Below are 14,594 nucleotides of genomic sequence, written 5' to 3' on the forward strand. Positions count from 1 at the left end.
GGAAGACAGCCTTTAAGACCCCTCTAGGTCAATTCGAGTATTTAGTCATGCCTTTTGGTCTAACGAACGCCCCTGCATGTTTTCAAGCTTTAGTCAACGACGTCCTCAGAGATTTTTTGAACGTGTTCGTTTTTGTCTACATCGATGATATTCTCATTTATTCCAAGGATCTTTCTGAACACAAGAAGCATGTTCGTCTGGTTTTACAGAGACTCCTACAAAATAAGCTTTTCGTCAAGGCAGAAAAATGCGAGTTTCACCAACCTTCAGTCACCTTTTTGGGGTTTGAGCTCGAGGGTGGACAGGTTAAGCCATCCCAGGATAAGATAAAGGCAGTCCTGGAATGGCCAGTCCCGGAAAACCGCAAACAGCTGCAGAGATTCTTGGGTTTTGCAAATTTTTATCGGAGATTTATCAGGAACTATAGCCAGACAGCCCTGCCACTAACCTCACTCACTTCAGTCAAGAGAACTTTTCAATGGTCCCCTGAGGCACAATCCGCCTTTGATAAACTGAAGATGTTGTTTTCCAGAGCTCCAGTATTAATCCAGCCTGATCCCTCAAAGCAGTTCATCCTTGAAGTCGACGCTTCCGACTCAGGAGTTGGTGCCGTTCTATCCCAGAGACTGGATTCAGATCAAAAAGTTCACCCTTGTGCCTTTTTCTCCCGTAGACTCTCTTCAGCCGAACAGAATTACGACGTTGGAGACCGTGAACTACTAGCCATAAAATTGGCTTTGGAGGAGTGGAGACACTGGCTGGAGGGGGCGGAACACCCGGTTCTTTTTTGGACTGATCATAAGAATCTCGCTTATATCCAAACAGGTCAACCCTCGGCAGTCAAGGTGGTCACTATTCTTCTCCAGATTTAACCTCATCATCTCTTACAGACCAGGATCAAAAAACATCAAACCCGATTCTCTCTCTCGTCTATACTCCTCCGATCAATCCGAGACGCCTGAACCTGTTCTACCCGCTTCCTGCACCATTGGGGTGGTTACCTGGGAGATTACCAATCTTATAAACTCTGCCCTGGCCTCTGAACCTGACCCAGGTAACAGTCCACCTAACAAGTCTTATGTTCCTTCATCCGTCAGGTCTCGTCTCATTTAGTGGATGCACAATGCCAAGTTTGCCGCTCATCCAGGGGTGAGCAGAACCATCAACCTCATCTCTAGGCGTTTCTGGTGGCCCACCCTTCACAGGGATGTTAAGGAATACGTGCTGGCCTGTCCTACCTGCGCCAGAAACAAATCCACACACCAACCTCCTTCTGGCCTGTTGCATCCACTTCCTATACCATCTCGTCCCTGGTCCCATATCGCAATTGACTTTGTCACTGGTCTCCCTGTGTCTCGAGGTATGTCCACTATTCTCACGATCGTTGACCGTTTTTCCAAGTCCTGCCATCTTGTTCCCCTTAGGAAGCTTCCCACAGCTTTTCAGACCGCCCAGCTTCTAATCAAACATGTCTTCCGCTTACATGGTATCCCCCAAGAGATCCTTTCCGACCTGGTCCACAATTCATCTCCCAGGTATGGAAAGCCTTCTGTTCTGCTCTCGACTGCAAGCCATCTCTCACCTCAGGTTACCACCCCCAGTCCAATGGTCAGACAGAGCGTATGAATCAACAGCTCGAATCCTCCCTTCGGTGTCTAACCCCCAGTCATCCCACCGACTGGAGCCAACACCTCCCTTGGATAGAATACGCTCACAACTCCCTGAAATCAGCTTCCACCGGCCAATCTCCATTCCAGGTCAGTCTCGGTTATCAACCTCCACTTTTTTCCCGCAGACGAGAGAGAGATTTCGGTCAAGTCAGTCAACCACCACATCCGCCGCAGTCATCGCATCTGGAGAGACACCATAGCCACCCTCAACCGTTCCATGGAGACCACAAAACGTTTTGCCGACTCTAGAAGACGCCCTGCTCCAGCTTACTCCGTCGGTCAGGAGGTATGGCTCTCTACTCGGGACATTCCCCTCAAGGGGATGTCCCGCAAGCTCTCTCCCAGATTCATTGGACCATACAGGATTTCCCAAGTCATTAACCCATCAGCCGTCCGACTACTACTCCCTCCGACTCTCCGTATTCATCCGACATTCCACGTCTCTCAGATCAAGCCTGTGATCTCCAGCCCCTTGTGCCCTCCGTCCGACTCCCCTCCACCCGCCCTGGAAGTCGATGGACATCCGGCTTTCACCGTCCGCCGGATCGTGGACTCCCGTCGGCGAGGTCGTGGATGGCAGTACCTCGTCGACTGGGAGGGCTACGGTCCGGAGGATCGCCAGTGGGTTCCTGGTTCCTACATTCTCGACCCGTCCCTCATCGAGGAGTACAAGCGATCCCTTCCATCGACATCTTCTGGACCGCCAAGAGGCGGTCGTTGAGGGGGGGGTACTGTTGGGATCTGGAGCTGTACCACCTGTCTCCAGCAGAGTTCGCTGTGGATCCTCCTGAGCTGAGCCTTCGACACACCTGAAGCCCATCTCGTCATCAGGAGGATCCTCCACTATATAAGCTGCTCTCAGACCTTGCATCAACGCCGCAGTGTTTATCCAGTTTGGTTAGCACCTAAGCCTCTCTACCTCTGTGATTACTTTGATTGCTTCTTGTCTCCTAGTGGATTCTAATTCCCCTTTTTGTCTCTGCCTACAGGAAACCTGTTTTTGTCCTGTAAGCTTTGGATGAGCTTAACCTGTCTTAACTGCCCTCTGAGCCAAACCTGAAGACTCCTCCTGGATATAAACGCAGCTCTGGCTAAGAGCTGGAGAACCAAGGTCTGTCCTAAACTAGATGCAAGACGCTGAAGCTGTAAACCGAACTCTGTCGATCCAAACAGTCTCTGGACCCAACAGTGCCTCTCTCAAAGACCAAACCCGGATTCTACAAGGTAGATCTCTGAACAATTACATCCCAACATTCTTCAGCTACGTGGCTAACTGAACTGTCTCCCTTCCAGTTACCTGAGTACCAGAACCCCAGAAGCGACCCAGTACCAGTCATTATACTTTGTGACTATCTTCAATAAACTCTGTTATACTTTTACCCCTGTTTCTGCCTCCGTGGTGTTCTGCATCCTTGGGCCTCTCAGACCCATCATGACAATCATAAGGATTAAGTTTAAGTAAGTCGTGCCACAGATTCTCAGTTCTGCGAAAGAACAAAAAACTCCTTTCAGGTCAATGTATCTGTGTAATGTTAGTTTTATACCATTTCATTGGGGGAAAATTTACATTTCCCTTGCTGTATTGCCTATATTGTTGATCCCAAAAGGTATTTTATGATGCTGGATTTTTTTATAGGTTCTATCTGAGCAAATAGGGATACTAATAAAAAAAACATAATAGAAGGGCTTTCTTGCTTTTTACAAAAAATCCGTTCTTCACATAAAATCATCTTGGTATACTCAGCAGCCGTGATTGTAATAAAAAAAATGTAGAAAGGTTTCAGGAGATAATTTTTTTCAACTCCATTGCAGGTGATGGGTGGCAGGAGAAGGTTAGCTAAAATAGCATAATTCTTGGAAAATGTCCCCATCCTCATGCATGGAGCTCTTTTAGAGATAGAGAGCATCTTTAGAGGAAGACTGCTCTACTTTAGGTGCAAAAAACAGGGTTATCGTAGGTCCTTCCTCCTTTGAGATTATATTACCATGGAGGCAAATTCTCTTAATTCGCTTTTATTAAAAAACAAAAATGTCTGAGCCCAGTCTATATGTCCATATTTTGAGTTTTTTCAAACGTTACTTTTTAATTTCTTATGTATCACATTCAACCTTACACTACAGTCTAAAAAAATCTTTTTGTTATCTTTGCTCTCTCAATGCGTAGCTGTCTCTGTTTTCCTGTCAGTTTTCTGCTGTTAAACCTAAATTTCCTCCATGATGGACAATAAAGAATGTTTCTATCTATTTTATTCTGCTGCAAGACCATTTCGACTCATATTGCTTGTATAATTGGTGTTCACCTTTTTAAATAAGTATATCCAATATGGTCTGAATTGAAAAGATAATTCTAAATATTTTCTTTGTTTTTATTTATGTCGAACTATCAAAAAAATCTTTACTAATGATTTAATGAGATTAAATCTGTTCTTAAATTCCTTACTGATATATTATACATTTGACTGGGAAAAGCTAAACTATCTTTATTTTAGCCACCACTTTGGCTTTATCTGTTTTACATTCAGTCCATGCATTTCCAATTATTTTCTACTATTCTGAGATGAGAATCTGTTCTAAAGCTAAGTGCTAACTATCCTTGTTTTTCTTTCAGCAACTCCTGAGCCTGCAGGAGAAGCTGTCGAGTAAGGAAACTGAGCTGGAGCAGGCGAGAGAGGAGCATCGGTACCTGGAGATGGAGGTGCTCTCACTCAGAGACCGGGTCAGTGCTCATGGTCACATTCTCTGGATTATAAAGATCACACATGAAGCTGTCATACAAAGATGATTTACTGTCTCAGTTTACAGTTTCTGACCACAAAGGTTAGCTGTGGAGGGAGCTAAAGACACAAACAAACATTCAGACATGCTGTTATACCTGACTGACATAAATGATTTTGGACATTAGGAGGAAGCTGCTCCTAATGTGTTCATGGAGAGAACCTACTAATGCTTTAAAGCACACTGCTGTTTAGCCTCACATACTTTTGGAAAGAGGGAAATGAATTTAAAGCTACAGGCCTTAGTTTAGGGGTATTCACTTGACAAATACTGGAGAACTTCAGTCAGATATAATTCCTAAATATAGTTTTCTATTCTCTGCATACTAATCTCAAACAGTAGAAGCAGTTTTGTAAGAGCCTATATTTTGTTTAATTTTATCAGCAATATGATTACTATTTGTTATGTTCTGTTTCAAGTAAACCTAATCAAATTATTTTGTGTATTTACCATAGAACCTTGAAACCACCTTATAGAAACTGTGATCCTTAATGTCAGATGAAAAACTGATATGGGAAAAGCAAATTATTAGAAAAATTCTTTTTTTGTAAACTCATGAAAGTGCAGATTAAAAGTAACAAATAAGAAATTAAATAAAACGTGTAAAAAGAGAATTAAAAGCAACAACAAAAATGTATAGGAAATAATAAACAATAGAAAAACAAACCATACCAAAATATGTATGTTTTAAAAAAAGATTTGAAAAAAATAGGTTTCTCCTAGGAACAGGAGAAACCAAATGATTAGGGATAAAAGGACAAATGTAAATGACTAAAAAAATTAAATGATTGGATAGTATGAAACTCTTCTTTTTACCTTTTTATGGACATTTTGGCACATTACTATTATTTAAATTACAAATGTCTGATTAAACATCCAGATAAAGAGTTTATTACACAAACAGCCTGAGTGGTATCATTACCACACTGACAGTGTTCCTTTGAATAATGTGGAGCAGCTGCTTTTGTTGGTTGGGCTGAATGAACCAAGCTGCTGCCATCAGTGGGTGTTCAGGTTTTCACACTGTGTCTGCATTTCGATGCATCCCATTGGCTCCATTCAGCACCTCCTAAGATAATATATATTAAAAAAAAACTAGTTTCTTCTAAGTGTGTCTGTCAGGTGTATCTTTGAGTTGCTCTTTAAGAAACAGTTTATATTTTCCTCCATTTTTACCTATTATTAAGATTCTGTTCTTAGATTTAACAACTCGTGGTCCTATTTAGGTTACAAAACCAGGATCCAACCTAGAAGTAACTGATAAACATTGTGCCATTTTCTCCTATGCACATTTTAAGAGAGAGAGAGAGATTTCAAGTATTGCAGAGATAAAGGATGCTTGAAGGACAGAAGCGCTGCTATGGCAACAACAATCAACTCCAAGGAGGGGATTTAGTTTTTTCCTGCTGAAAGACGATGGCTATCACTTGAGATGGAGGATCTGTCAGCTAAAGGCTGTTTAGTAAAACAGTTTATGCTGTGATTGCTCTACGACTACTTGCTTTTCTATTGTTTATTAGAAACAATTGTTTATTTGACAAATGTCAAAATCTTCGGTGACCTCCTCATGTCAAATGCCTCAGGTAGGGCCGTGTGGTTCTTACAGTATCAGGCGATGTTCTAAATAGAACATTATTCAGCAACATTTCAGCCGTCATATCTGTATCATTGGGTTTTCCGAATTCAAAGTATTTTTGAAAACCCAAAGATGTGACTTATAAGTCCATGCTTCCTTCCTTCCTGTTATGACTGAAGCTCCATAACTAAACAGAACCTTGTTCTGATCATTTTAATGTGTGAAAAAAACCCTTGTAAAAACAAGAGAGCCTGATGATGATCATGCCTTATCCTGTTCTCTATACAAACAAGGAAGATAGCAGGAAGGCTGTAAGTTTTCATTCACTCTCCTCCTGACATTAAACCTGGATTTTATAAACTTATTTACCACAAAAACACATCATTTTGTACAACAAAAGTTGTGTTTTATGCAGAAACTGGACTTTTCATGCCATGAGCAGGTATACAGATAAACCATATAATGTAAACATTTGCAAAATCATAAATATGTTATAGTTTACCTTTTAAAGAAATATAAACCTCAACAGACATACACTCACTGATTGAAAAGATGATTGGCAAATACTGATTTAGAGACAAATAGGTATCTTCTACAGAATTTATTTTTTTGAAGTATTAATCACATTGAAAAATCAATAACATTAGCAACCTCAGTATTGCTGAACTAGCATTGTGGCTGTGAGTGTTTTTCTTTGTGTCTATTGTCTGGGATCAATCTCGCTGCAGATTGATTTAGTTTATTGACTGCTTTGAAAAGGTTTATGCTTACACCACAGCCCCCAACTCAACACTCTTCTAATGTGGTTTAAAAAAAACTGCTGGACCTGCATTTAATGCTGCAAATCCTCCTCCCAGAGGGCAGCAGGGAGAACAGTCAATGGTGAATATATGCTTTATCCAAGTGGCAATGGGGCCTCTTTCAAGCTCTGTTTCAGGTGCTAGATTGGCAGACACCATGGCATCTTAAGTCTCAGGCTTTTTAAAATGGTAAAAATGCTTCATAACAAATGAGTGCTGATGATAACCATAAATGGTATCTACAAACTATGAAAATGGTGACTGAAACACAAAATATGCAGCCATGAGAGTGATTTAAAAAATTTAGGTGCTTTTAAAAAAACATATCTCCCTCACTCTGAAAAGTCATGTGACATGCTCTTGGATTCATGATTTTGCTCAAACTTTGTGGTGCTTGATAGCTAGAAAAACTGTTGCAGTAATCAACATAACATTTTCAGTTCGAAAGATGAAGGATTTATCTACAAACGGAGCTTTAAGCTGTTTGTAGGTGAACACAGCAAAGGCTCAATAATAGTGGATTTTTATGTCTTCTTTCTCCCCTCTCCCCATTCATTCCTATGGGATTTTTATACATGGTTTTGTGCAAATTATATCGCCATGGTAACTCCAATCCCTTTAAAAATAATAGCACGCCTGCCAGGACCCAGCCGGGCATTTTGATACCTATATTCCCTCAACCCTTAAGGTTGAGGGAAGAAGAATAAACTTAATATATAAAAAACAAAGAGTCAGTTTTTTGGCGACAATAATAATACGTACCTCCATTCATTGCATGGGGCATAGAATGCCATTGCTTCATGAAAGCCAATGTCGGCAATGTGGTTAACTGCCAGAGCCAGGAGGTCAGAGATACCATGAGGTGCCAACGGAGAATCCAGGATGAAGTCGGGACACAGTTCTAGATCCGGTACACAATCAGGCAGAGAACAGGCAGGAGACAGAAGACAGGTCAGGCAAACAGTTCAGTTGGGAACAGGCAAACTCAGATGTCGAGAGGCAGAACAGGTCAGGATCAGGTAGCCAGAACACACTAGAATAAGTCTCACCAATCGCTCGTAATAATCTGGGACTGATGACTAGTTTGAAGGCTGGTTATATAGCAAACAATGCAGGTGGATAAGATGAGTGGGTAATAAGAACTGGGCAGATCTAAGCAGGTGTGTGAAATGAGTAATCAATTCTGGAAACCTCTTTGATATGGGATTTAAATGCCAGGTCCTGAAAAATAACACCAATTTTTTTAACATTATTATCTGAACTCAGTTTAGTCCAATCCGTATGAAGTGACTGACTAATCAGCTTCTTTCTCAAAGACTCTGGTCCGAAGACTATAGCTTCTGCTTCGTCTGCATTCAAGAGCAGAAAGTTAAGATTCATCCAGTTTTTATGTCTTCTAGAGATGCCTGTGATCTATGTAATGGGTTAGCGTAATTTGCATTTATAGACATAAACAGTGGAAATTAATCCCATGCTGTCTTAAAATTATACCTATTGGGAGCATATATAAAGTAAAGAGAATTGGCACTAGCACTGATCCCTGTTGTACTCAACAGGTAACCCTTGAGCATGAGGAAGATTTATCATTAATGTGAAAAAACTGAAATCGATTAGACAGATAAGGTTTACACCAGTCTAGTGCTGTTCCTTTAATTCCTACAAAATATTAAAATCTTTCTAAAAGAATAATATGTTCAACTGTATCAAATGCAGCACTCAGATCTAACAGGACAAGTACAGATACAAGTCCATTATCTGAGGCCATAAGAATATCATTAGTGACTTTCATCAGAGTTGTTTCAGTGTTATGAAGAGATCTAAAGCCAGACTTAAACTCTTCAAAAAGTTCATTATGGTGTAAGTGATCACACAACTGTTTGGCAACTACTTTCTCAAGAATCTTAGATAAGAAAGGAAGATTGGCTATAGGTCTACAATTAACCAAGTCATCTGGGTCAAGAGACTGTTTCTTAAGTAAAGGTTCAATTACAGCAACCTTAAAAGCTATTTAAGGACTGGAATTATTTTTTCCAAACTAGGTAGGATTCCCGTAGGCCTGTTGGAGCGCGATTTTCTCTCCAGTTTCCTAGCATTTTGCTTCAGAGTGTGCAGCTCTGCATTAAACCAGGGAGCCAGAATTCTATTTTTAAAGTTTTTCTTTTTCAAAGGGGCTGCATTGTCTAAGGCAGTACGCAGAGAACTAGCAACCCCACCAACAAAATCATCAACCTATTAAGTGGAATAAACTAAGCTTTGGCAATCTGCAGCACTGCTCAGTGACACAGGAGAGAGAAAGTGAAACAGATTCTTTAAAATTTATGACTGCACTATCTGATAATGATCTGCTAAAGTGATACCTTCTTTTGGGGAGGAGAACTCTGTTAAAGTAATCCTGAAGGTTATTAAAAAGTGGTCAGAGAGGACAGGGGTGTGAGGAAATACTGTTATTTCTTCACATTCTATGCCATATGTCATAAGATCCAAAGTAGGAAGATGAGAATGTCTGGGACCATTCACATTTTGAATAAAACCAATAGCATCTAAGATAGCATTGAATGCTGCACTTAAGCTATCACCTTCAATGTCAGCATGGATGATAAAGTCTCCCCCACTATGGGTCATGGGTCAGGGTCATCCTGTCAGTATTTAACACCAAATCAGATAGGAACTCTGAAAACTCATCTAAAAATTCAGAGTAAGGACTTGGTGGGCGATACAAAGTTACAAAAAGAAGAGGTTTTCTTGCTTTGCAATTTTGATGAGGGAAACTAAGGGTTAAATGTTCAAAAGAGTTGTAATTATTAACTGCCTTTGGAGTAATCAGTAAGTCAGACTGAAAGATTGTTGCTACTCCTCTTCCTCCCCCAGAATTTCTGGGTATGTGAAAAGTTAACTAGAAGGAGTTGCCTCATTTATGCTCACATAATCCTCTTGCTGCATCCAAGTTTCTGTAAGGCAACATAAATTAATATGATTATCACAAATCAAGTCATTAACTAGCAGACTTTTTGAAGAAAGAGATCTTATTTTAATGAAACACATATAATCATTTTAAAGATGCAGTCTGTAACATTGAGAAAAGGGCAGACTTCGACTGAAAATTTGAAGAAAAACAGGTTTCACGCCACTCCCCCACCCTCTCTGCTTCACTCATGCCCCACCTCCAAGCTCCACCCCTCTCACAGCATCTGCGCGGCTACTGCATGCGACCAGAAGCGTCCAAGCAGCGTACGCGGCATGGAGGGTGAACCTGTAAGAGCGATAACACTCACCTCCAAGCAGCTAGATATAAGATGCTGGTTATACCGAAGTTTGCCGTGTAAGCAGCTGTCGACAGGGGCATTAAGGGCAGTTTCTCTTTCGCTGGTGGCTGTCGCTCCGCCATGACTTCCACGTGCGTCCTCCTGACTGCAGCAGCCGGGCGGCAGCGGCAGGTTAAGCGGTGAGAGGGGGGGGCGGGATTCAGCGTGTGTGAGCTGTGATTGACACTCCATCAGACGCTCCTCTGGCTGTGATTGGTTGTTTTGTCTCGTCCCGAATTATTCTTTCCAGATTGAAATACAGGCAGTATGCGGGACCAATTGAAGCAGTTTTTTTCACAGGTTACATATCACATGTACTGCTGTCTGGGCATAGGGACAGTTTTAGCCAATATGACAAAAAAGTGATTTTTAAAAACTTACAGACTTTAACTTTAACTTTTTCCTCAATTTTAATTTAAGTTATTTTTATTTTTATTAGATTATCATGATTTACTCCTTTGGAAATCTTTTATAATCTATAGGATTTTGGTCATGGGCAAGACACTGTCTGGATGGAGTAATGAGTGGGTAACAGTAGAGAAGCTGCAGAGAGGTGTGTTAAAATACAACTCTGCATCCTGGTCTGCATCCTGAGTTGTCAGGTTCTTGGAGGACTAATAACTTTGGCCAGATTCCTAGAAAGAAGAGCTGCATCATCCAAAGTGGGATGCATGCCGTCTCTTTGAATAAGACCAGGCTTATTCAGCTAAACAAGTCATCACTGGTCAGATCAAGGAGAGGACCACAGAAAATTACATAGCATATAAAGCATCTCTTGATCTAATAACTGGGGAAAAGACTGATTCAACAATTGGAAATTGATTCAATACCATTGTTGGATCTGACCCTTTAATTACCACAAAACTCTGCTAGACTTTTAAAGTAAGACTCCAGGGACTCCCATTTATGCTGTAATAATGCACCATTACAGCTAATAACAGGGAAAACCAGTGATTTAACATTTGGAAATGGATACTATATCACTGCTTGACATTACCCTTCCCTTGACACACATCCATGATATACTTTCAAAATAAGACTCCAGGGAATGTACAAAATAAATCTCAATATTTAGGAGATGTCTCAGTCACAGCCCAATAACATCCAAAGACCTATGGTACTTGGGGCAGATCTATCTACTTCTGAAACCCTGCCCAAAAGGAGTTTTTTGACCACCTGGTGACTACAGTTTGGATAATGAACAAGTCCAAACCAAAACATCCAGTCTTCCCTTCCACCAGGAAAGGAGTGTCTGCTGGGTTAAGGCCGTTCTCAAAGTATTCATTCCACTGTCTGACAATGTACTCGGTTAAGGTCAGAAGCTCCTGCTCCCACTGAATATAGTATTAGCGAAGCACTGCTCCCCCGTCAGAGGCATAGCCAGAATTACTTTGAGGCCCACCAGTAGTCTGTCTCCATGGTTTTAAAAAACTCGTCCCAGTTTTTGCCTCCGCAATCACCCTGGCAGTGGCACCCTGGACCTCACAGTAACTAAAATCAGACTAAATAGGGTTCATCTTCAGCTTCATGGCATCCCTTATTGCTGGTGTCCAGCACTGGGTTCAGGGCTGCCAGCACGACAGACACAGCAGACCTTATGGCCACAGCTAAAGGTGGCTGGCAACATATTCCATTCAGACTCTGTTGCCTGCTTTCTCCCGAAACTGAAAAAATCTCTATCAGAAGTAGTTAACCTTTTCAAACCCTTAAATGAGTTGGACCTTAAATGGGGGTAATAACTCAGAATGCATAAAATTTCACCGGTAACACTTTTACCAGCAGGTGGAGCCATTGCGTGCAGCTCCAAGCTGACACCAAAAGTTCCAAACCCCACAGCTATGGAACTGTTATAGCTAGAGGTCTGACATTTTCTGCATTTGTGGTTGACATGATGTAGAACAAACATAATACAATGACACCTGCCTTTTCTCATGAAATGTGTTTATTATTGTTGTTCAAAAAAGACCTATCATTTCCGAGAATAAAAAAAAACAACTTTGAGCCATGTTTAAACTGATGCAGGTTGGTCTGTGTTCTAGTCACCCAATTTCAATATATATATTAGGAAACTAGGGGGTGTAAGCTTTCAAATAATGTATTGCACATCTAATTTGGGCTTACAGTTCCTAAGTTATTTGCTTTTTCATTTGGGAATGCAAAATAGGTGAGGACTGCCCAAAAAGAGGTGGCTGTTAAGAGGTTAAATACATTTCTGATAGAAGACTCAGCCTGACATTTCAAGCAAACCCTCGCTACTCCCTTGGGCCTCCAGAGACTGTTTGGCTCCCATCTCTTCAAGCACATCCAACTCATAACCAGGTGTTGATCTCTTGTCAGCTCTGCTACTGAGTTGTCATCTTTGGTCTTCTTAAACTCCTTCATCCGACACCACTGTCGCCCCTAGAATCTTAGAGACATTCTGTAGTTGAATACATACCTGACCAGTGTAAAGACATGTGGTTGTGCACCATAATTATTTTGCACTGCACTGAACCTTTTCATATTAATGCCCTTTTACACCATTTTTTGTGAAAACTGGTTTCTTTTTCTCCTACAATGTTTACATTCTGATGACTGCTGCACTTTATACTGGTACCGTTTATCTTACTCCAACTGCAATATCATTACACTGTTGTAAGCTGTATGCAACAAGTCTAAGGGAAAGTCACAAGATACAACATCAAAGTCAGTTCTTGTCCTGTGACCTTGAGTGTCTTGGTGCCAAGTGCATTGATGGACATTCTTATGCTTGAATATTATGTTCATTATGAACAATTTATGATTTAAATGAGTCAATAACAAAAAACCACTCGGTTTCAGAGCTTTGGGTCGATTCCTCCTGAACACACCTCTCCAGGTATTACTGTTATTTTCCACATAGAAATGAAGATTCCTAAGCAGAATCAGGGTTCCCACGGGTCCTTAAAAAGTCTTAAAAGGCACTGAATTCTTCAAAATAAAACTAAGGCCTTAATTGGTATTAAAATGTCTTAAATCAGTCTTTCGTAGGTCTTAATTTCTAAAACATCATGAGTAGGATTATATTTTTTACAATTTATTTTTGTAATCTAAATAAAACATTAAAATTGGCAATTTTTTAGTTTTTTATTGGTTCCGTCCCGATAGTGGAACCAATAAAAGCGTTGTTGCGGCCGGGACATTTGGGAGATGTGCCATTAACTTTTTGTCTGGAAAATATGAGCAAGTGGCAACTTGCTCATATTTTCCAGACATATTTTCCTCCTGTCTTCAGATTTATTGCTCCATGGTAGAAATCACTAGAAAAACAGGCACTTTCTCATACATTTACCATAAGCAAAAGGGAGCAGAAAGGAGATAAAAACTTGTTTTGTCTGCCCCAATCGAAAAACTGAATAACGTTTGCAAAGCTAATTACAGTCGTAACAAAGCAATGAAATAACAAACATCTGTGTTCAGTTGAATTAAAAAACAAATTTTTAGGAAAATATCAATTCGTATCGGCCATATAAGATGAACAATACATATAAGGAAAATATAACATGAACCTTGTAACATTTATACTGGCTTAATATAATTTGTTTACACATATTTATGAATTGACACATTTTGTTACAACTTTTAAAAAGTGAATTTTACAGTTTTATACTAATAATGTAATTTTTCTTCTAAGTTAATTGGGAACCTTTTGAACCGCTCTTTGTCTGGCCCGTCACCCAGAACCTGTTTGCCATGGGAGACCCTACCAGGGGCATTGAAGCCCTCGACAACATAGCCTCTGGGATCATCTGAGCACTCAAACCCCTCCACCACGATAAGGTGGCGGTTCAAGGAGGGGATTTTTTTTTTTTTTGGTTTGTTTTGTTTGTTCCTTTTTGTTGTTTTTTGAGTTTTGAAGCTGGGTTTTTCTTAAGTTTTTTCTGTCAGCCTGGTGGCCTGTGTTTGTCTAGTAGCCACCGTAGGGAGGAAATCTTCTGTTGGCCTGCAGGCCTCTGTTTGGATGCTGGTTTCCATGTGTGGGGAGGCCTTGGTTCATGTACAGTCCTGCGTCTCGATGGTGGCTTGTATGCAGATGATGGCCAGCATTTATGTAGACGCTTGGGTTTGTGTTGAAGCCTCCGTTTGTATTCTGTCTCCTGTTTTCATGGTGGGGGCCTCTAACTGTGGGACCACATCTGTTTCTTTGGGGCCTGTTCTGCATGGGTGCCTCTTTTTGACTGGAAGCTTCAGTTTTTATGGACTCCTCTGTTTGTGAGGAAGCTTCATGATGTTCTTTTTTCAAAGAAAGTTTCAACTCTGTTGTCAATTGTGAGACTTGACTCCTGTTCCTTGAGTCTGGAGTCATTTTCGGTTTAAGTCTTCAGCTGCTCCTCATATCTGAGCCTCAGCTCTCGTTCTTCTACGAAAGCCTCTGCCAGCTTCCCTTCTCTAGAGGCATTTTTCTCAGCCTGCCTCTTAAGGAAGGCAAGCTCATGCAGGACACTGATGCACA

At 40.9% G+C, this 14,594-nt stretch overlaps 1 protein-coding gene across 2 annotated transcripts in view; it reads left to right on the forward strand.

The window, feature by feature from the left end:
* Positions 1-14,594, forward strand: part of enox1 (ecto-NOX disulfide-thiol exchanger 1) — a 189,308-nt gene that overhangs the window by 155,858 nt on the left and 18,856 nt on the right. For both annotated transcript variants that reach the window (XM_038295622.1, XM_038295621.1), the window contains exon 12: positions 4,279-4,386. In XM_038295622.1, coding sequence (XP_038151550.1) covers positions 4,279-4,386 — 108 coding nt within the window. The remainder of the gene's footprint in view (positions 1-4,278; positions 4,387-14,594) is intronic.

This window comes from Cyprinodon tularosa, unplaced genomic scaffold, assembly GCF_016077235.1.
Source record: "Cyprinodon tularosa strain WSP-4 unplaced genomic scaffold, ASM1607723v1 ctg357, whole genome shotgun sequence".
Lineage (NCBI taxonomy): Eukaryota > Metazoa > Chordata > Actinopteri > Cyprinodontiformes > Cyprinodontidae > Cyprinodon > Cyprinodon tularosa.